Source organism: Mus musculus, chromosome 3 (genome assembly GCF_000001635.26).
Source record: "Mus musculus strain C57BL/6J chromosome 3, GRCm38.p6 C57BL/6J".
Classification (NCBI taxonomy): domain Eukaryota; kingdom Metazoa; phylum Chordata; class Mammalia; order Rodentia; family Muridae; genus Mus; species Mus musculus.
The window spans coordinates 119,740,763-119,762,618 of record NC_000069.6 but is presented as its reverse complement, the minus strand read 5'-3'; the positions used below and the strand labels follow the sequence as shown (position 1 = coordinate 119,762,618).

At 35.7% G+C, this 21,856-nt stretch overlaps 1 protein-coding gene across 8 annotated transcripts in view; it reads left to right on the top strand.

Annotated features, from left to right (window-relative positions):
- Ptbp2 (polypyrimidine tract binding protein 2) overlaps positions 1–21,856 on the top strand; it is a 65,907-nt gene that overhangs the window by 22,029 nt on the left and 22,022 nt on the right. For all 8 annotated transcript variants that reach the window (XR_001783719.2, XR_375549.2, XR_001783718.2 and 5 more), the window contains exons 3-7: positions 841–916; positions 9,503–9,675; positions 10,612–10,755; positions 14,665–14,829; positions 14,917–15,027. Coding sequence is in view for 4 of the 8 variants with exons in the window: in XM_006501732.2 (XP_006501795.1) it covers positions 841–916; positions 9,503–9,675; positions 10,612–10,755; positions 14,665–14,829; positions 14,917–15,027 (669 nt within the window). In the remaining 4 variants the exon portion in view is untranslated. The remainder of the gene's footprint in view (positions 1–840; positions 917–9,502; positions 9,676–10,611; positions 10,756–14,664; positions 14,830–14,916; positions 15,028–21,856) is intronic.

Genomic DNA, 21,856 nt, shown 5'->3' with positions numbered 1-21,856 from the left:
TTTTTTTAAATACACACATTGTTAAAATAGACAAAATAGTTGACTTAGTTACTTTAAATGCTTATCTAGTGAATTATATTTTTATAACATACAGGTATTTTCAATATATCTAAAACATCACCGAGTGGTTTGAACATGTGAGACAGTATTACCTTTCCCTGTCTTATTATATATACATACATACATACCTTTTTGTTTTGCTTTGCCAAATGAAAATTTTCATTCCTACCATGTTGGTTTTATTTTCCGTGTTGTAGTTGTTGGTATTTTATACCTGATTTTTATATGCTAGTGACAAGCACCCCATTTTGAAATTTGAATGATTATCTGAATAAGTCACACTGTTAGAGCGGAAGAGAAAATCATACTTGGAGAAAGGCTGCCTCCTCTGACCTCCTCCTTTCTTTCCTCTTGGTAAAAAATTGAGGTGTGCTCTTCCAAAGAATCAATTATGGAACGTTAGAAATAAACACGTGTACTTGGTGTAGATGGAGAGTGAAGAGGGATGAATGAGGGTATTTATCCTTTGCTTTAGGGCAGGGATTCTCAACCTGGGTGTTGTTGCAATCCCACAGTGGTCCCATATCAGATACCTTGCAAATCATATATACACATTACAATTCATAGCAGTAGCAAATTTACAGTTATAACATAATTTAAGGTTGGCGGTCACTACAATATGAGGAAGTGCGTTAAGGGTCACAGTATTAGGGAGATTGAGAAACACTTTCTTAGGGATTCAGTTGTGTGCAGCAGTAGAAAAGTCAAAAACAAGAGATAAACTTTTGTATTATTTTTTAATCCCAGTGACTTACAGTAATTTGTTTTGTGTTTTTCTAGAGAGGATCTGACGAGCTACTCTCAGGCAGTGTTCTCAGCAGCCCCAACTCTAATATGAGTGGCATGGTAGTTACAGGTAAGTGTTGCCGTCTTACTGTTTACCAGGGCAGAGTGTTAAAGCCAAAGCATACTTTATGCCAGAATAGCTTTTTAAAAGTTTTGAAGCCTGAATTTGGTAATTTTTGTGGGCAAGTAGTGTTTCAATCTGATTGAATTTATTTACCAACACTAATGCTACACACTGAACTCACGCTCTTCCCCACGCCAGAGAAACACTACTACACATTCCTCAGTCGTAAAACTTTCCCCTTGATTCTCTGTAACCATGGTACATTTCCTACTTAAAGCCTTGGTTTTTAAATGTGGGTTATAGACTTTTCTAGATCCTGGATCCTGTAGTTAATATTTTCAAAAGCTTTAATTTCTTTTTCTTTCTTTATCCACCCCCCCCCCCCCTTTTGTGGCAGTCTCACTGCTGTCCAGGTTGACCTTCCCCTCCTGGGCTCAAGTGGGCATGTAGTCCTTCTGTGTTAGTTTCCCATGTAGTGGGGACTCTAGGCACCTCAGACTAGCTCAGGCTTAATAACTTGCTTTTTAATCACACACACACACACACACACACACACACACACACACACACACACACACACACACAAACCCATTCTCACATGCCTCATATTTGCATCTTTCTTAGATTGTGAGTTTTTGTGTTTGTGCCACCTTTCTTTCTTTATATTATAGCTCTATTGCCTGTGCTGTAAGTAACAACCTGAACCTGACCTACACAGTGTCTTCCCTGTAGTTTCACCCTTTGTGCTCTGACTTCTTAATGAATTTCCATTTTGTTGTCTACTTATAAGTCTAAGAGCATTTATTTATACCTTTAGAGCTTTTCTTGGGTAGGTCTCAAAAATATTTTAATGTCTGAAGAAGAAATATGTTTTAATTTTATGACTTTATTTTGAATAATATTATTATATTAATTTATTTCAAGTCTACATTTTATACCTATCTTCCTGATACTAGTTTGTATTTTCTCCTATAAAGGTCATAAAAGGATGGAACACACTTCTTTCAGTTAACTAAAAACGGGAAAGTATATGCTAATTGCAGCATGATGGCGTGGAAAGCTGAATTTTTAGTACATATTATTTATTTTTCTGTACAATATAAAACGGTATCACAAGACCATGATTCTGACAATAAACCAATTAAATGTCTGCAACTCTGCTTTGTCAGATTTTTGATGTATAACATAGTAATTGATAGTAGGGATGTTTTAAAACTTAATATTTAGGCTATACCTGAGTAATAACTATAGTAGTCTTGACCCCTTTCCCAGTCATCTTCCAAGCCCACAAACCAAAGTTGATTGTTGGACTTGATGAACAGAAATTATAAGCTTGAATGAAAGGAAACACCCTGTCATGAGTCTCATGATCATTTTAGGTTTCTGCTTTGAAGCATCTTACTGCCATGACTGCATAGACAAAGCTCAGAGGCTCCACTGGACCAAGGAAACACAGTAGAACTAAACATGCAGGGGTTAGGCCATGGATCCTGAATACAGGGAAGTGGTGCAGTTTAGACAGCCAGAAGTTCATATAGTGACCATAGCAAAAGGATACTAGCTTCGTTATATTTTTACTGGTAGGAAGCTTGCAATATCTATCAAAACTGCCTTACTGTAGGCCTGAGAGCTCTGTGGTGATGTCATAGGATGAACACTTTTCTGAGACGTTTGAGTTCTGAGAGGTCTGATAAAGCACATTCCAGGGTATCCTCAACTTACAATTAGAATATAGAAAGCCCAGATCTTTAATAAAACTAGATTTGGTGGTAAGTGCCATTTGTTGAAGGAACTAGAAATCTAACATGACAGACATGAAGATTTCATATGAAATTTAGTTGCCTGGTTAAAAATATACATATATGGCCGGGCGGTGGTGGCGCACGCCTTTAATTCCAGCACTTGGGAGGCAGAGGCAGGCAGGATTTCTGAGTTCGAGGCCAGCCTGGTCTACAAAGTTGAGTTCCAGGACAGCCAGGGCTATATAAAGAAACCCTGTCTCGAAAAACCGAAATATATGTACACATACATACATACATACACACACACACACACACACACACACACACATTATATATATATATAATGTGTGTGTGTGTGTGTGTGTGTGTACATACATGCACACATATATGTAAAACAGCCCTTAAGGATGAAAATAGAATTTAATCTTTCTATATCTGTCATACATAATATCATTAGCCTACAATAAAAAATTACAGATTGTAAGAAGAAAGAGAAAAATAAAAACTAGAGGGTGAGGTGTACAATAGGGGGAGACTTCCAAAATGTCTAGATAGATAGGAGAATTAGTTTGTAAAGGCCATAGAATTAAGTTTAAAGAGAAAGATTAAAATAATAACTGAACAGAGAATGGAATTTCTTTAAAGATTTCTTGTATTTTTAAAGTATAAAATATTCTGACTGAACAATTGAATATTTAAAATGAAACATTTGCTTGTTGAGATTAAAACATGAAAATGTTCAATAAATTTCCATAAATTTATTGACTACTAAACAAAAAGTACACCCATGGGGCCGGGCAGTGGTGGCGCACGCCTTTAATCCTAACACTTGGGAGGCAGAGGCAGGTGGATTTCTGAGTTCCAGGACAGCCTGGTCTAAAAAGTGAGTTCCAGGAGAGCCAGGGCTATTCAGAGAAACCCTGTCTCGAAAAACCAAAAGTACATCTATGGGAATACCAAACAAGAAGCAAGCAGTCTTCCCTCCTCCTAACACTGGGTTTGAATTTCTGGATAGCCCACAGAGTGAGTGGGACTGTGCGTATGTGGGCACACACATGTGTGTCTGTCTGTCTGTCTGTCTGTCTGTCTGTCTGTCTCTCTCTCTCTCTCTCTCTCTCTCTCTCTCTCTATATATATATATATATATAGACACACACACACACATGTCTATTTGAAATAGAAATTATTGAACACTTGTTACAGTTTGTGGGAAACATGAACTTAAAGCAGCTCAGTAAACATCCTCCCTATTATTAGGTTAATTTGAAAACCAAACACAGACTGAGGCACAAAGTACCCAGTAATTGAAAACTAATAGTAAAGATACTAGAAATATCCACGCAAAAGACATTTAACAAGAAGTCCATACTAAAAGATTGCCATATCCAGAGATCCATCCCATGATCAGCTTCCAAACTCTGACACCATTGCATACACTAGCAAGATTTTGCTGAAAGGACCCAGATATAGCTGTCTCTTGTGAGACTATGCCAGGGCCTAGCAAACACAGAAGTGGATGCTCACAGTCAGCTATTGAATGGACCACAGGGCTCCCAATGGAGGAACTAGAGAAAGCACCCAAGGAACTAAAGGGAACTGCAACCCTATAGGTGGAACAACAATATGAACTAACCAGTATCCCAGAGCTCTTGTCTCTAGCTGCATATGTATCAAAAGATGGCCTAGTCGGCCATCACTGCAAAGAGAGGCCCATTGGACTTGCAAACTTTATATGCCCCAGTACAGGGGAACGCCAGGGCCAAAAAGGGGGAGTGGGTGGGTAAGGGAGTGGGGGTGGGTGGGTATGGGGGACTTTTGGTATAGCATTGGAAATGTAAATGAGCTAAATACCTAATAAAAAATGGAAAAAAAAAGAGTACAGGCTAACCTTTTTAGATTTAATAGAATGACATTAGCTAAAATCTCAGAGCACATAAAGGTTATTTTTGAATAGTACTGTGAAATGGCAGATGTAAATGATTCTTCTTTTAACCCTGTCTCAGTCATTTGAATTTGTGTTCTCTGAATTTCTGTACATTACACTTAGTATATATAGTGGAAACTTTGTATCATAGACTTTGTTGATTACAATCATGAGACCATGATAGCAGCCCAAAAGTTAAGATGTTCTCATTTTACATAAAATAATAGTGTGACTTTTAACATAAAAACACTCTGAGCTTGAGGTTAGATCCTACAATCCTAGTACTGTCTCTACGGAGTGATTTAAGTGTAGCTAGTAGGTAAGAGTGAAAACACTGGAAGATAATCTGATTTTGAAAATAACTGTAAATTACAAAAATCAAAAGAGAATTATATTGGTTCCTGACCAAATAGGTTGGTCAGTAGATCATAATATAGAGAATTTAAAAGTAAACCCACATATTTATGGGCCCCTGATGCTTGTGGAAGGTGCAAAGTCTTATGGGATAAAAGAGATTTACTAGAAAGCTATATAGCTCTTGCTTTCCTATCCCTCTCCTAGCTTGGGGTGAGCGATGAAAGCCAGACGGCAGAGTTTGCAGCTGGAGCCCTCTGGCATCTTGAGCTTGATGGCCTGAGGCTTCACCAGGGCCTTGATGGCTTCTGCGCATGCACTCACTGCCTTTATTTGGCAGTTTCTTAACTTAAAGCAGTATACTGTAGGATTCTCCTGTTATCTCTCCTAGGTCTTTATTCACAGTAAATGCAGTTCATTAAAATGTCATATTATGTGAAGGTTGAGTAGTTTATAGTAATCCAAAATTAAAACAACTTGAATATCCATCAGCAAATGAAAGGATAAATTCCTGTTTTGGCATTATGTACTGTTTGTACAATGTTGTATTGCTTAGCTCTGAAGTATGAGTTACTGATACAACTGCAGAGATAAACTTCCAGGTCAAGTTTGGTAAAAGATAGACGATTAAAAATTAATCGTATGATACATTTATAAATAGTAAATTGTAAGAAATGATAATTAAGTCATATTGGCTGCTAAGTAATTCACAGATAGGAAAAGGACGGTTCAGTGGCATGACAAAGAGTGGCATGGCATAAACAGATTGGGGAAGGATGATTATATGTAACAGTTGAGCTTCACCTCCATGGCAGCTTGGTTGTAGGACTGCCCCTTCTTCCTCCCAACATGCCAAAGATTATGAATACTCCGACTTCTTTGTAAGATGTGATATTTTTATATAACCAGTGTACATCTTTCTGTGCATTTTTAAGTCTTGTATATTATGATATCTAATTGTTACATCTCATTTGCATAGAGATAAGCAGGTAGGAAATTCAAGGTTTTTTTTTTAAGTTTTCTTCACTTATTCATATCTTTACACTTATTTATTTACTTATTTATTCACTTGATATCTCCATCACAGTCCCTCTCCTCCCGGCCTCCCCTTTCATGGCCACTCCCCCCACCTCTCCATCCCCTTCATCTCTGAGAAGGGTGGAGTCCCCTTTGGGTACTGACCGACTGACACCTCAAGTCAATGCATAGCCAGATATATCCTCTTCCACTGAGGCCATCCAAGGCAGCCTGGTTAGGGGGACAGGATCCACAGGCAGACAACAGAGTTAGAGTAAGCCCCCACTCTGATTATTGGGGAATCCCATGAAAACTAAGCTGCATACGTGCAGAGGCTGGGGACATAGGTCCAGCCCATGTGTGCTCTTTGGTTGGAGGTTCAGTGTCTGGGAGCCCCCAAGGGTCCATGTCAGTTGATTGTTGGTCTTCTTGTGGAATCCCTGACTCCTCTGGGGACTTTTCCACAAATTCAAGGTAGAGTCCACATATAAAGAACTTACTTATCTAGAGGGCCAACTTTTTTTTTGGTGGTTTCATGAAATATACATGCACTGAAATTGGGCACACAGCATATTTTATAGGTACAGGTAATTGAATGACCCAAAGTCAGAACTTTGATACCACCAAATAGTGATGATGATATAGACAGCAGGACTTTAATACTGGTAGGAATACTAAATGATACAGTTGTTTGGGGGACTTATTTTGTATTTTCTTATAAAAGTAATCATTTCCTTAAACATTGTAAAAGTTGTACTCCTTCCTGTTTATTCAAAGGAAATAAAAATTATGTCTGGGGAAGGGGGAGCGACGTAAAAACCTTCTTCTAACAAAATGTTGAAGAAATGGGATGTCCTACAGTAGGTAGATTGATACACAGTTGTGGTACAACCAGGTAAAAGTAGGTAAACTAACAAGCTGTGAAAAACCAGGGAAGGATCCTAATGCTTAGTACCTGCTGGGTTTATCCAAAGTCTGATTTACCATGTTGCTCTCACAGTCTGATAAAACCATGATGGCAGTGGGAAACAAGGTAGTGAATGTAGCTTGTAATAGAGAAGTGTTTAGAGCTGGGGTAGAGTATGTGTTGTACTGTAATGATGGATGTAATGTCATTGTATGTTTGTCAGAACTTAGTGACATAAAAAGTGCACTTCAAAGGATCTAACAGATGCTCTGCCCTGATGGAGAATGTTGATAATGGGGGGGGGGTAGTTTATGTGGGAAGAAGGTATGTGAAAATCTTTGTTGTGGATCTAAACTGAAAATTCTTGTAAGGTCTGCATTCCATTTTCTTTTGTAAAATACTGGACTATACAGTTTAATCAAAAGGATTATTGCCCTGGATTTAGAAAGAAGTTGTAGCTACTATTCTAAAGTCTAGTTGGAACAAATAGGTTAATAGTAAAAGGATGGAAAGTTGTATTCCATACAAACAGAAAACATAGTTTTATTTTACTGTTGTGAGAACAGAAATTTTCAGATAAGGAAATATCTATAGAAAATATTTCATTTTTATCAGAAAACCTAATATTGAACTGTGTCTGGAGCAACCTTAAGACATGATAAACATGACAGAAGCACATGTTCTTCATGTTTTAGTTATACTTTCAGTAAACCATCTCATAGGAATTTATGGGACAGTTTACCTCTTTCTCCCTAGATTATTCTTTCATTGTGACTCAATACCTGGCATGGAGCAACTTAAAGGAAGGTTTACTTTTTTTTTAATATTGTAAGAAGAGATGTAGTTTGCTGGGACAGGAGAGCCATGGTGACACAAGAGTGTCATCAGGTCATGTTGAGTCTGTACTCAGAGAGTAAAGAGAGATGAACCCCGGTGCTTAGCTTGTTTTGTTTTTCTTTTATTCCTTTCGCACTCTAGCTGTGTAGTCTGGGTCTTTACACTTAAACTTTTCTGGTAGCATCCTACTGTACCCTAGTCAAAGTGTGTTTCTATGGCGATTCTAAATCCAGTCAAATCGACAAGCTTAACCATTAACACTGTAAATAAGAAGCCAGGCTAGAGAATTCGAACAATAGCTTTGTCACCTTGGTGACCCTTGTTTGTAAAACTATACTGGGAAACTATAGACCAGCCTGCAATTATGTGTAGGATGTTCATCATGATACAGTCTATTCTGGGTTATAAAATAACTCAGTAAATTTAAAAATGATTGGAAGAAATCTAATAAGGGACGGTAATAGTTCTTAGTCACTGGTGGGTGGTCTCTAAAGGCTGACCCAGAAAAGCAATAGATTCAATATGATTATTTTATTTTTTATCAGTTATTGTTTTTAACCGAAGTGCTCTGTTTTAATGTGACGGTCACTTGTACTGAATTATAGGAGAGCTTAGGAATGTTTCTGAAGAAGCAGCAGTTTTAGAGAGACAGTTGTGAGAAAGGTAATTACAGTAGAAAGCAGAGAAATGGTTTGCTCAGAGTCCAGCCTGAGATTACTTTCCTTACTCATGAAGATGTTGCTGTTGGAGATGGACATAGAAAACAGGTTTTGACTTAAAGAGAAGTGTTGGTGTAGAAATAGCTTTCAGGTTTCATTTGTTTGGATATTTAAAGTAGAAACTGTACTTAAAGTGCCTTAGGACTGAGTAATATATGATAAATGGTGTGCAACAAGACTTGTGGGCCTCCTGGGTGGCTCAGCAGGTAAAGGCATTGGCTGCCAAGCCTAATGACCTGCACTTGATTGCTGGGACACACATGGTAGGAAAACATGACTCTGGCAAGCTGTCCTCTGACTTTAACATAGAATCATAAAATATTTTACTTTTATAGAGTATTTAATCTTTAAAATGTAACCATGAATATATTAACATGTATAAGGATTTTTTATATTACTTGAAGTCTTAACAAGTACACTTGAGTATCTAGTACATTATGACCAACTGATAGATGTAGAGATGGCTTTCAGTTATGTATGAAATAATCTATAGGCATCCATAATTACACAGTGTTTTTCTTTTTGATGGAACTTTGTAATGAAGGCATATTTATTTATTGAAATGAACACTACTGGTCTAATGTAATGATCCAAAAGTATATACTTCTACTTCATTGTGTTGTTTTGTTTTATTATTTATTCTTAGTAAGGTCCTGTGTCCTGTTTAAGCCTTACCATATGCATGTAACATATAGAAAAATCTTCTATAGAGTTTGATTCTAGCTGTTTATCCATGTGAGTGGGGGCTTTGGGATATATCTCTTTTGGCTGAGGGGAGCCTGCTGTATCACTTAACTTGTACAAAGAATTCAATGGTAATTTTAATTTACTTGTGTTCTTTAGTCATTGGACAGTTTTGGTATGAAGTTGAATTTTAGTATTTTTGCTAATTATTATTCTACATAGACTGCACATGGCTTGATGGTAACCTTAGTTGATGGTTTAATGATTTTTCTCCTTTCCATTGAAAGCCTAATTTTAGCTTTTCAAGCATTCAGATTTACTCACCTATGTTTTAAAGTATTTTTAACTTTTCATAGGAATCCATTTTTTTCATACTGATTATAAAGAATATTTCTGTATGTCTTTCAGCCAACGGTAACGATAGTAAGAAATTTAAAGGAGAAGATAAAATGGATGGGGCTCCCTCTCGTGTACTTCACATTCGAAAGTTACCTGGTGAAGTGACTGAAACAGAAGTTATTGCTTTAGGTTTACCTTTTGGTAAGGTGACTAACATCCTTATGCTGAAAGGAAAAAACCAGGTACAGTGCACAAGCGTTACTACTAGCATGTTAAATTACACAGAAGGAGGCTTATCTGTCACCTAAAGGATTCATTGTCTGACAAAATTAAAAGAAGTTCAGTTTCCTGTTTGTTTTGTTTTGTAATAGCAGAAACCAGGGGTACTAGTAGAATCTATTACATGAGTTTATTCATCTGGTAGCATTAGAAATCAGGCTTAAATTTTGGATGCTCATTCATTAACAGTAGCAGTAGGACCTATTCATATTAAAAATGACATTATGTTTTAAAATTTCCAAAAATTTTATTTAGAAGAATTTATTTAATATTAGAAAATTAATATTCTCTAAACGTAGCTAATATAATAATTATTCCGTCCTTTTAATTTTTCAGTTGTATTTTTTATATGAGACCTTTAGGATAGTAACATAAAATTTTGGTGCTAGAAAATGCTTATTTTCTCTAGTTTTTTTAAAAAACAGATTTATGGGATGTAGTAAGTTGTAGATGGAACCAACAAAATCGAAGGGTATTACTTGAATCAACCCCAATATTATTTTAAAAATTAAGTGATTTCTAAGACATGTTTTATTATTTTCAAATGATATGTCTTGTTTGAGGATACGCGCATGTGAGCTAAGGCCCCAGCAGAAGCCTGTGGGCGTCCATTCCTTGGGATTGGAGTTCCAGGCAAGGCTTCTGTAAGCCTTGTGCATGGTGATGCTGTGAACTTAGGTCCTCTGGAGAAGCATCAGGTGCTTGTAGCAACCATCTCTTCAGCACTTCAGTCAGATGCTAAGTTCTCTTTGTTAGAGCACTGAGACGGAAATGAGGTTACAGTCTAGGCAGTATTTCAATTAGCAGATTAGCTTAAACAGACACTTGAGTTTGAGTTAAAAATTGTAATTTTTATTTAAGTTTAATTCATGGTATCTTTTTTAAAAACTCATTTTCAGGCATTTTTGGAACTGGCAACAGAGGAAGCAGCTATTACTATGGTTAATTACTATTCTGCTGTGACACCTCATCTTCGTAACCAACCAATTTACATCCAGTACTCCAATCACAAAGAACTAAAGACAGATAATACATTAAACCAAGTGAGTGTTTTTAGATACATAAATAATATGGCCAATAGCATCTTAAGACTAATAAGTAGTATATGTTAATAGAAAATACTTCTTATATGCATTTTTTGTTATCTTTAAAATATTTTTGTATGTATATATACATGTTAAGTATTCTTTTATAAAAATAGGTGGCTTTCTGATACTCATTTTCCTGATCTAAATTATTATTAGATTAGTTTCACTGTTTTTTTAAAGACGGCAGAGATTGCTACTTTTTGCAGGTTTAAAGTTAAAATATTTTAACATGGAAATTGGGACTGAGGGTTATTTAGACACTGTAGCAAGCAACAGAGTGAATGAACACTGGCAAGAGATGTGTAGTCACAACTAGAGCTGGTGGTCAGGTGCAGGAGGGGAGGGGAATGGCTTAGGTGGAGGAAAGCTTGGAACTGCTGTCAGGGGAAGGAACTTGGTAACATGAATTGCACTGCTCTGCCTCTGGGACATAGGAAATCCAAGGCCATGATTGATTCTCGGTATTCTTTCATTACAGAAGGTTTTTTTTTTTTTTTCCTAATGGCATATTAACTTTCTCTTGAGAAAAACTAAGACTGAAGAACATGTGAATGTTGGCTTTTGAAGTATACAGATACTATTTAAAATTAATGTTAAAATAATATAAGTATACTTTTAGACCAAAATATGTTAATTTGCTGTAATGGTCTTTTCTGTGTATATTGATTCAGTATGATTTTCATTCTATGTAGTGCTGTGGGTGGATCAAATCCAAGGCCTTGAGCATGTTAGTTGATCACTCCATCACTGAGCTGTGCCTTCCATCTTCAAAGATTCAAAGGAAAGAAATATATATAAAGGAGAACAAACCTAGATTTTAAATTAGTCTCATATAGAGGGTACTTTGCTATAATGAACTTCAGAGTGGCTAGACAATAAATTACTTATTCTATTATGGAAGGAATGTTCAAATTAAGTAAAGTTTTTAGTTTTCAAAGGCCCCTCAGAGTGTTTAGTGTGTTTTTACCTTTTAGTTGGGCAAAGAAAGAACCTTGCAGTTCTTTGAAGGTTCTAAGTGCAGTTTTATTTTCAAGATAGCTTAGCAGAGTTTGAATGCTATCTCCTCTTGAGTTTTCCCTTTGTGTTTGTCGTGCTCTCACTCTCCTGCCATGCTCGTCTGTTTCATTCTTATTTGAGAATACACACTTGGAATTCTGTTGGACTCACATAATTCCCCCTAGATTAAAGTAATGAGGACTTGGATGCCATGTTTGTCCCCGGTCAACCCCCAAATGCCGAAGGACCTTTGTTCTGAGCTAACAAATGTGACTTTTAGGGCTTTTGATTCTTTTAAGGATTTATTGGTTTTAATGTTGAGATGATGAGTCAAAGGCAAGAACTGAGTTGTTTGTTCATTATCCAGACTTCGCGTTAATCTGGGTCTGTGCTTCCTAGCTCCCTGTTTTGTGAACCTTTCTTTGCTGCTCTGATTCCTGGTTTTTTTTGTTTGTATTTTTGTTTTGTTATTGTCATGTTGTTGCCAGGATAAGTTTGAACTTGCTGTGTATTTTCATTTTTTTGTTGTTATTCCTGGAATTTGACAAAAATCATTTTCAGCCTAATGTTTAGTGTTTGTTACATTATTATTCACTTACAAGTATTTTGGCATTTCATAATAGAGAGGCAAGTAAATACATGTTTGGCTATAGCCATTTCTTATATGATCAAGACCTATGAGTTCACTCTTTATTGTGACCTGTACACTTTTCTCTATTCCTTGCTGCTACTGTCGCTTAGATGACCCAGTTATTTGCATTGAGTCCCACTAAGTTATTCTCCTGCATCATGTCCTTTTTTTTTTTTTTTTTTTTTTTTTTTTTTTTTTTTTTTTTTGGCTTGGTTAGATAAAGGCCTAGAACACCTACTGTGTCTCCTCCCTTACAGCCATCTGTTTGCCTAGACTTTTACCGCAGTGTAATTTCAAAAAGTAACGATGTGTTAGTCCTCTAGCTGGATGAGGTTTCTCTTGCTTGAAGTTTTTGCTGCCACTGTGCTCTCACTTTTAGATGTGGGTAAGGCCAGTCTGGGCTATGTAACAAAAGACCTATCTATAAAGAAATACACAAGATGCCTAATAGCAGATGTTGGAATTGATATCCAAGGAACCTTGAATTCTCATATAGAGGTGACTGGCATGTAAATTGGTAGAATCATTTTTGAAATATATCTCAAGTTGAGCATATGCATGCTGTATACTTAATAATTCCCCTCCTAATTGCATGCTTGAGAAAGCATATATATGTGAATAAAAAGATATGCAAAAAAAACCAAATTCCAGGGAGCAACTGTTACATTCTAGGAGTTTAAAGCTAGAAATGACCCAAGTGTGCAGCAATAAGAGAAGTTGTGGAATATCTGTAGCCAAAAAGGACTGAACAAGCTCTGTGTATTTGTAAAGCATAAGTGTACATCCTAAAACGGTATTTCTTGAAAGCCAGACCAAAGTAGACCATAGATGTTACAGTTCCATTTCTTTATCTGGGAGAGGGCGTGGTTCTGGTTTCTGGTACATTGGTAGTGTTACAGGTCTTTGTTTTGGATAGTGTTACAGGTTTTTGTTTTGTTTGTTGGGTTAATATTTTTTTCAGATAAGTTTAATTTGTGGTATTTTACTGAGGTCTCTTCCAAGTATTTGAGTCCTTTTCTGTGTACATGTAATATTTTGAAAACCTAAAACCTCTATTGGCAAACTGTGCTTCATGTACTAAAAGAAAGTCATTTGTTACTACTATTAGAAATTGTAATTGTCAAGCTAAAAAAGATGGTTAGCGCTAAATAAGCCTGGAATTAATTCCATGAAAAAGTGTGGGATTAATAATATGCTTTTTCTGGAAGGACAGTGAGGGGATTGGTACAGGAAAGGAAACTGAGGTGACAAAGTTGCAGGGAAAACTTCACCTTTTGTATTTATCGAATTTTATGTGGTTAACTTGCAGTTTCTAGTTTTAAAAGATTTGAATTTGTAACAGATGTTAGTTATGGTATTTAATGCTGTCATTTAGATAAATGTCTGTAGGGAAATGTTGCTCTTAAGGTCTTTATTTTCCACAGTAGTATTAAAGTATCAAATAGTTATTGTTGTAAAATGCTGTTTCATTTGAGGTTCTTGTGATATATGCATGTGTAGTTCATATTGTTATTTAGCATTTAAATGGTGTTTATTTAGATGTGTGTGCCGACTTTTTGAATCTTAGGTTGTGTGATCCTTGGTTTATTCTTACAAACATATTAATTCTTTTGTGTTTTTCTTTTCTTTCAGAACTTAATTGTATTTTTGTTATTTATTTACCAATAACGATTTGTCAAACCATTAAGATAATTTGAAATTTAAATATGATGCATTTTGCAGGGTTGATTGTATATTATCTACCATAAAATATACTGAAAATAATCCTTCATAGTATATCTGAAATTGTTCCTGCTAGTTATACTAAAGACCACATTAGTTTTTGGTCAGATTTCATATTATTAGTGTAAAAAACTGTTTTAAATCTCCTGTGTCCATTTTTTAAGATTGTATTAGGAATAATAAACTTAGTGATAATTTTTCTGAAAGATTATTGGTAGTCCATTTCCTGTAGTGTGCCTGTTTCATAGAGGGGATAATGTATAATATGAAGCTAAAGTTTTTTTATTGTGTAAATTTCTCATCTAACAGTTTCTAGTTATAAACATCTATCCAAGTAAATCATATTCTTTCAGAATAAATGGCATGAGCTATGTCAGCATCGGTGTTAAAGTGTTTAGGTAACTATTTGGAAACAAATGTAGTGGAATTCTTGAGCTACAAGGAGACAGTAGTAAAACATGTAACAATGTAAGTAGAAATAATGGGTGTGTTACTTGTCCGTTCCTTTTTTTCAGCGTGCGCAAGTAGTTCTTCAAGCTGTGACAGCGGTCCAGACAGCAAATACACCTCTTAGTGGCACCACAGTCAGTGAGAGTGCGGTGACTCCAGCCCAGAGTCCAGTACTTAGAATAATTATTGACAATATGTACTACCCTGTAACACTTGATGTCCTTCACCAAGTAAGTGTCATTTGCTTGGCATAGTTGCTTATAGCTTGAAGAAATAATTTAGTAGGTGATAATGCCTTGATTTTAATGTTTTCACAGATATTTTCTAAGTTTGGTGCTGTATTGAAGATAATCACATTTACAAAAAACAACCAGTTTCAGGCTTTGCTCCAGTATGGTGATCCGGTAAACGCTCAACAAGCCAAGCTAGTAAGTCGGGGCTCGTGAGACAGTGATGGGTTTGTCATGCATTCCTGGGGTGTGTTTAACTTAGAACAACTGTAGCTCTAGTCAACTGTAACATAGGCTTGTCTTAGATGTTTGTTCAGTTTGGTTGTAAACTGTGACCTTGCAAAGACAGTGGGTAGCCTTGTGCATGCACACAGTTCAGTGCGCCTTTTGCTAGGAGTGTCATAGTAACTTTTCAAGGTATTTTGGTTTACATACTTCAGTATTCTGGTCAGCTCTAGTTACATTGTGTCTTACAGGTTTTGTGGGGTTTTTGTTTTGTTTTTAGTTTCTTAATGCTTTTTATTTTTTTAAATCATTTTTAGATATGTAAGGTACGAAACCGTAGAGAAGCAAGGTTACCCCTTTGTCATGATGCTGTTGAAAATTTATAAATCCCTTTGCTTCTTAATGCCTAAAGCCTTCTCTTTAATTTATTCAATTCTGTTTTTACTGTTAAACTTCTTTTGCCAGGTTATTTCATTATTAAATCATTAAAAATGAATATTAAGTAATTTTATGAAACTATTGAGTCAGTTTTTTATGTTAGTCTTACCTAATTTTTTACTTTCGATTCTTTTATTTTCATACTAATCATGTTTTCTAGTATTCTATTGATTTCTCTAGGTCAAGATTGCCCGTCTGAAAGTTGGACTGGTTTTTTATTGTTTCATTTCCTTTGACCTACCCTATCAGATTTGGCCAGTAACCATGCTTCCAGTAGCAAACAGCTCTGTTAGTGATAATGGCATGATTGCAATACAGCATCTCTGCACTTTCTTGATAGAAAACAGTGTTAGGATGTAAAGAAGTCCATTACTTATCTTTTTTTTTTTCCAGGTATTTTAGTCTTAGCCTACTAGTTCTCAGGTTATATAATCTTATTTTACTATGCTTCCTTTTCAGACACCAGTTAACTATTAAAATTCTCTCTTGCCCAAAATACTTATTCTTCGCATGCATTACCTCCTGTATTTATAAAGCTTTTATATTAATGTGGTATAAGATTATACTATTGGAAATGACTAGAGACTTATTTTGATAGCATTTTACAATGTTAAATGTATTTGTAAGTGGTGTACTTTTTTAAAATGTGTATTTTCTATATCTGTTGGGTTGTGTCTGTATGTATCTCTTATCTGTTTGATCCAGAGGAAAGTATTGACAAAGGATCAGTGAACTGGAGTTTGTTTAGAATTTATGTTCCATTTGTTAAAGAAAAAACAGTTGATGTATGTATCTTGTCAAAATAATCTATAGTTATCATGTAATATTATGATAAAGTATCACAATTGTTTTACATATTTGTGTGGGTGTACATAAGCACCCGATTATATGTGTTTGTGACTATTTACGTATGCTTGCTGACGGTTTCTATACAGAAGTCTAAAGTGATAATTTTAAGAGGAATATACTTTCTTAAGTCCACATTCTGGTAGCTGAGCCTGTTAGCAAAGGAAATGATATTGACTTTCCACAATACTTCCTTGTCCTATATTCCTGGCATGTAGACTGCTTTGGCAATGTTTTGATGAGCATTGCAGTCTGCATTCTTTGTGCCTTTATCAAGGGTGTAACTAGAGAACATTGCTTAGTATCCTATCCTCTGACATTTTTGAGTGTCATCAGAAAGCAGTCATTCTTCCTGGGGAAATAAATCCCTTCATGTTCCTTTTTTAGTCAGCACTGCTTTGTTTACAGAGTTGGCAATGATGCTTTACTCGGTCTTTTCTCACTCTCATTTGTGGCTTTTTTTTTTTTTAAAGTCAGATGGGAATTTTAGAAGTCTCTAGCAAAATCTAATCTGTATCCCTATGTTTAAGTATACATGCCTTTTTTAAAGAAGGCATATATGTTCATCAATAAAGAACAGATCCATAAATTCATCCTTTGCTTCTTTCCTCAGGCTATCTTAGTAGAAATGGCATAATTGTCTTATCTACTTTGACTTATTTTTCCATTCTGACTGCTTATCACCAGGATTTCTAATATGCGGAAGTTTCTCGTGAATTTACTTCAAATCTTGCTGATTCTCTTCTGTACATGTCTCTCCATCTTCCTCCGTCCTTTCTTCTTCTTGACTTTTAAGTATAATCAGGTTTCTTAAGCAAGCTTTTTGCTGCTCATATCTTTGTTCTTCTCGTTTCTCTGTGCACCGTAGTTTGGTTTCATCCATAATTCCCTAAACTACCCTTTTAACTGTGATAGTGGGCACTAAAGTTGGAGTAGTCAGTTTCAGTTTTAAACTTGCTGTAATCTGTACTATTTGACACTCTGACCCCACTTTGTTAAGGTTTTCCCTCCTACTTTCTGATACTTTCCCTTAGATTTCACCTTCCTTTCTTTTCAATTACCCTTCCCCTTTCACATTCTGCTTGTGTTTGGCAGACTTTATTCATACAACTTAGTTATCCTTAGTGCTTTTGTTAACTTCTCTAGCTCAGAACTTTACTAAAAGACCCAGACTAGGAATCTAGCCAATCATTGTACACTTTCAAACTTAGACTGTTCTCCTTGCAACTTGTGGTTCCTAGTGTTGCTGTGTCTCATAGTGTAATAAGCCAGTGCCACTGTTCTTAACAAGCCAGAAAACTTGGAGTCATTACTCCTTCCTTCCATCCTGATTTCAGACATTGATTCGGATTCCTGAGTTCCTGTTTGTCCTTCAGCTGTTACAACCCTATTTTGAACAGGTATTACTCAAAAAGTTTTTCTGATTTTTTTTAACTTATGTCAGTATAAAAATAACATATTTGTAGCTATAGTTTACTTAGTGCTGATGCTAATAGAATGTTTTGTGTGTTTACAAACAAGCAATGCTGTATATTTTCTCTATTTAGTTTTAGTTACAGATATAGGCTTCATTATATTATTTATACCTGTATATAATATATTTTAATCACAGCCATGCTTATTAATTATCCTTTCTTGTTCTCCTACAATTCCTGTTGATCCCTTTCCAGGAATATTTGAGGGATTATTACAGGAGCAACAACAGTCTTAGTTAGTTTTTCATTGTTATGAACAGATACCACAACGAAGGCAACTTATAGAAAACTTTATTGGAGGCCTTATTCTTACCCTTTCCAACAGTTGGGAATCAAGCATTCAAACATGAGCCTATGGGGTCCGATTTACCACACTATGTGCCTACACTCCTGAGGAAATGCCTCTCCCTAGTTATCATAAGTGCCCATAGATTCTCACTACCCTCTTTTTTTCTGGTTAATGGAATGTCGGCAGGCCTAGTCTTGTATAGATCTTGCACAGGTAATTACAGATGCTAAGCACTCAAGAGTCATGCCCAGAAGACAGTTTGAATAACATTCTACCCCTTTCCTTGGCTCTCTCTGCTGTGATCCCTCAGCCTTTGAGAGAGTGATACAGTTCTTTTCTTAGAACTGAGCACTTGTGTCTCTGTAGTTAACTACTGCTTGCTGCCAGAAGAAGCTTCTCTAACTAAGCCAGAGGTGGCAAGTTCAAGAACAGCACGGTCGTTTAAGACTGGTAGACTATGTGACACAAATCATTTCATGCAGAATGAGCTGCTTGTCCTTTCCCAGCAGCGCATAGAAGTTTTCTGATCTGAGCCATCAGGACATCATCTGAAGGTACTTGGCTGAAATCCATTCCTTCAGGATCTTAGGTTGTTCCCAGTGGGTTTTTTACTTCGGTTTTGTTGTTTGCTTATTTTTCAGACTACATGATGATTTCAACTTAGACACACTACTTGCTTTCTCGGTGTCCTTCAGTGACTATCTTTTGTCCTTAGGATAAAGTCTGTAGTCATCAGCATGATTTAGGAGATTAAATGTTTGCTTGTTTCTTAAGTCTCATTTCATGACTCCCTTTTCATTTGCGTCAAACTTCTTTAAATACTTAATAGGTGTGCTTTCTGTGATCTTTGAGGCTTACACTGTGCTGTTTCATTGGTTAGGACGGCTTTCCTCTTCACTTACTTTTACTTTTTCCTTTAATCAAATTCCAGTTTAGAAAATTCTTCACGGAGAACTCAACTTTGTACTTTGAATTAGAATGGATTTTTTTAAATAATTATTTCTTAGATAACTGTTTTCTGTTAGTATGAGTGGATACTATGTCTACTTTGTAGTAGTCTATTGAGCATTGACATTTGAGGTGATAAACTGAAGCCATAACAACAATCCTAATTCTCATAAAGTAAAGGTCTTCATATTTTTGTAAGAAAACTAATGCAGTATACTGGCAAAGCAAAGAAACTCTTTCCTTGTCTTCTCAATAACATTTTAACATTGGAATGTTTAAAGCTAATTGAAGCCTGTAAATACCCCAGTTTTAAAGGTTATTTTTTGCAGCAGAGTTGTAACAACAACGCGTGAGTAGCCAATGTCCTTTTGCTTTTGTTATTTGAAGTCCATGAACTGTATGTCTTTGTTTGTAGATGCTAGATAATGGTGCTGTGTTGTCTAGAATCTTTTTCATATTGTCATTTTGTTTTAGCATACCTGTGGGTTACATTTTAGGTTCTAAGAAAGCAACAGCAACAGTAAACTCAGATGCTTGTAGCACTAAAATCATGCCCGTCAGTCTTTCTTACACAGAAGTCCCTGTTCTATGCAGATGGTTTGAAAACTGCGATGTGGTGGTTGGTACTCTGTGGACAGTGGCTAGAACTTGTTTCACTACCTTTTGACTTTTACATTTGACATTTTGCATTTATAGGAGTTCACAGTGGATCAGGAGTTTTAAAAGATTATATATCGTCTACCAGTGTGGAATTTTATGTTGCAAATAGTTGATTTGAACTACTTAATTACTGTTAAAAGTCCAAGAGAACTTGGAACTTAGAGCTTCCCTCAAGAATGCCCAACAACCTCTCACTAAAGCAAGTTATATATAAATAGTGCTCATTGAAGTATCCACATGTTGCATTGTGTTCTTGTAATTGTATATTCTGTCTTAACATTTTCCTTCATTTTGATGCTTGTGTTTTATAAATTTTAATTTATTGTGGCAAATTTTTCCTAATTATTTCTACTTAGTGTCTAAACTTTTTTTTTTATTGGTTATTTTATTTATTTACATTTCAAATGTTATCCTCCCCAGTTTCCCCTCCACAACCCCCCTATATCTCCCTCTACCCCCACCCCCCAGCACACTCCTGCCTCACTGCCCTAGCATTCCCCCACCCTGGGTCATAAACTGTTTTTGAAAGTAGGAATATTTGAGAAGCCTTTGCTTGTTACAAATAATGTTTAGCTTTCACTGACAGTAGCCTTTGTTCTAGCGAGTTCATTGTGGTCTGCTGGCTGCACCCACCATACGACTGGTTTGTGTATCACTATTCTTTCTTGGGATTGTAAATACAGCTTGAAATGAAGCTTGCATAATTTTTTCAACATGAATTCTTTCTGCCTTACTTACAGTCACCTTACTTCATACAAATTTTAAATTAACTAGATTGCTATTTTCCTCTCCTTGTATGACAAAATTATATAAAATTTGACTAGTTGTTTCTCCAGCTCTTCCCAGTCTGTGTGGCTGTGTGTCTTGTACTTGTGTACAGATATTTTTCTAAAAGTTAAAATTGAAATTATCAAAGGTTTCTAAAGGGTGTTGTAGTAATTGGCACATTGATTGTAGATAATTTGGCATTCTGTCTTAATATCACATTAAAATATCACTTTGAAAAGTCTATTGTAGATTTAGTAATTTTCTGTCAGTTCTGTTAGCATTAACCTAGGGATGGTGATTCAAGCCAGCTCTAATGAGGTAATGTGTACTCCTTGATAGTATTTAATTAGTTACCTAAGGGTAAAGTTTTGCTACTCATCTTCTGATAGACATTTGCAGGACTGATATTCACAGTGCCATTTAGATTGCATAGAAATCAAATTCTGTCACTGGTTTACATTCTCCCAACAGGAATGACTCAACTTACTGTAAATTAATAGCTATTAGTGGTTTTTGCCTCCACAGGAAGAAACAGAGTTATTTTACATAAAATTCTTGATAAAATTGATATTATTTGGTGTCTTTTATTTGGTATATTTTTTGTCTAATGGTTTGCTTGATCTAAATGTAATTCAAATAATAATGCTTATGAAATGCCTTTAAGTTAGTTTTTTACCAGGCCTGTAATCTAGTTGTGATGGTGAATTTTTTTTCAGCTCAGTAAAATTTTTGTATATTGAGGGGAATTATTGTTCTAGAGAGTAAGAATATTTCAATGTTTGAATGAATTCCAATCTTAATATACTTAAGCAAATATAGATGTTTACTTTTCCATTAATAAGACCTTTTTATTCTTCTGATGAAAAGTAATATTATGTTCCCATTTATATTTTTTCCTATATGCTTTGTTGGACTAGAAATAATTGATATACAGAGCAAAAACCTATAATCATAGTCAATAATTCATGATAAACTTCCACATGTATGGTCTTTTATTTAGTTCCCATAGCAACCTTTAAGGAAATTTGTTGACCCTTATTCCTACTTTCTATATTTCTACAATAATACTCAAAATTAGTAGTGGTCTAACAGTGATGTCATTAAGTCTAGACTTTTAACTGTAGATAGCACTCTTTTCTATTCCAGAATTTCCTGGAATGATAATTGGCTTTTCTAATTTCATCAAGATATTCTGATTCAGGCCCAACAGTTCATCTTAAGGAAGTACTTGTTCTTACTTCATTTCATGGCAATTGTTACACATTTTGGGGCTGCATTTCTTTGTATAAGGCAACTTCCTACAGTGTGGTATCCAGGAGGAGTTGAATCAGCTCATTTTAGTGTTACCATTAGGGCTGACTGTGTGTGTGACTGTTAT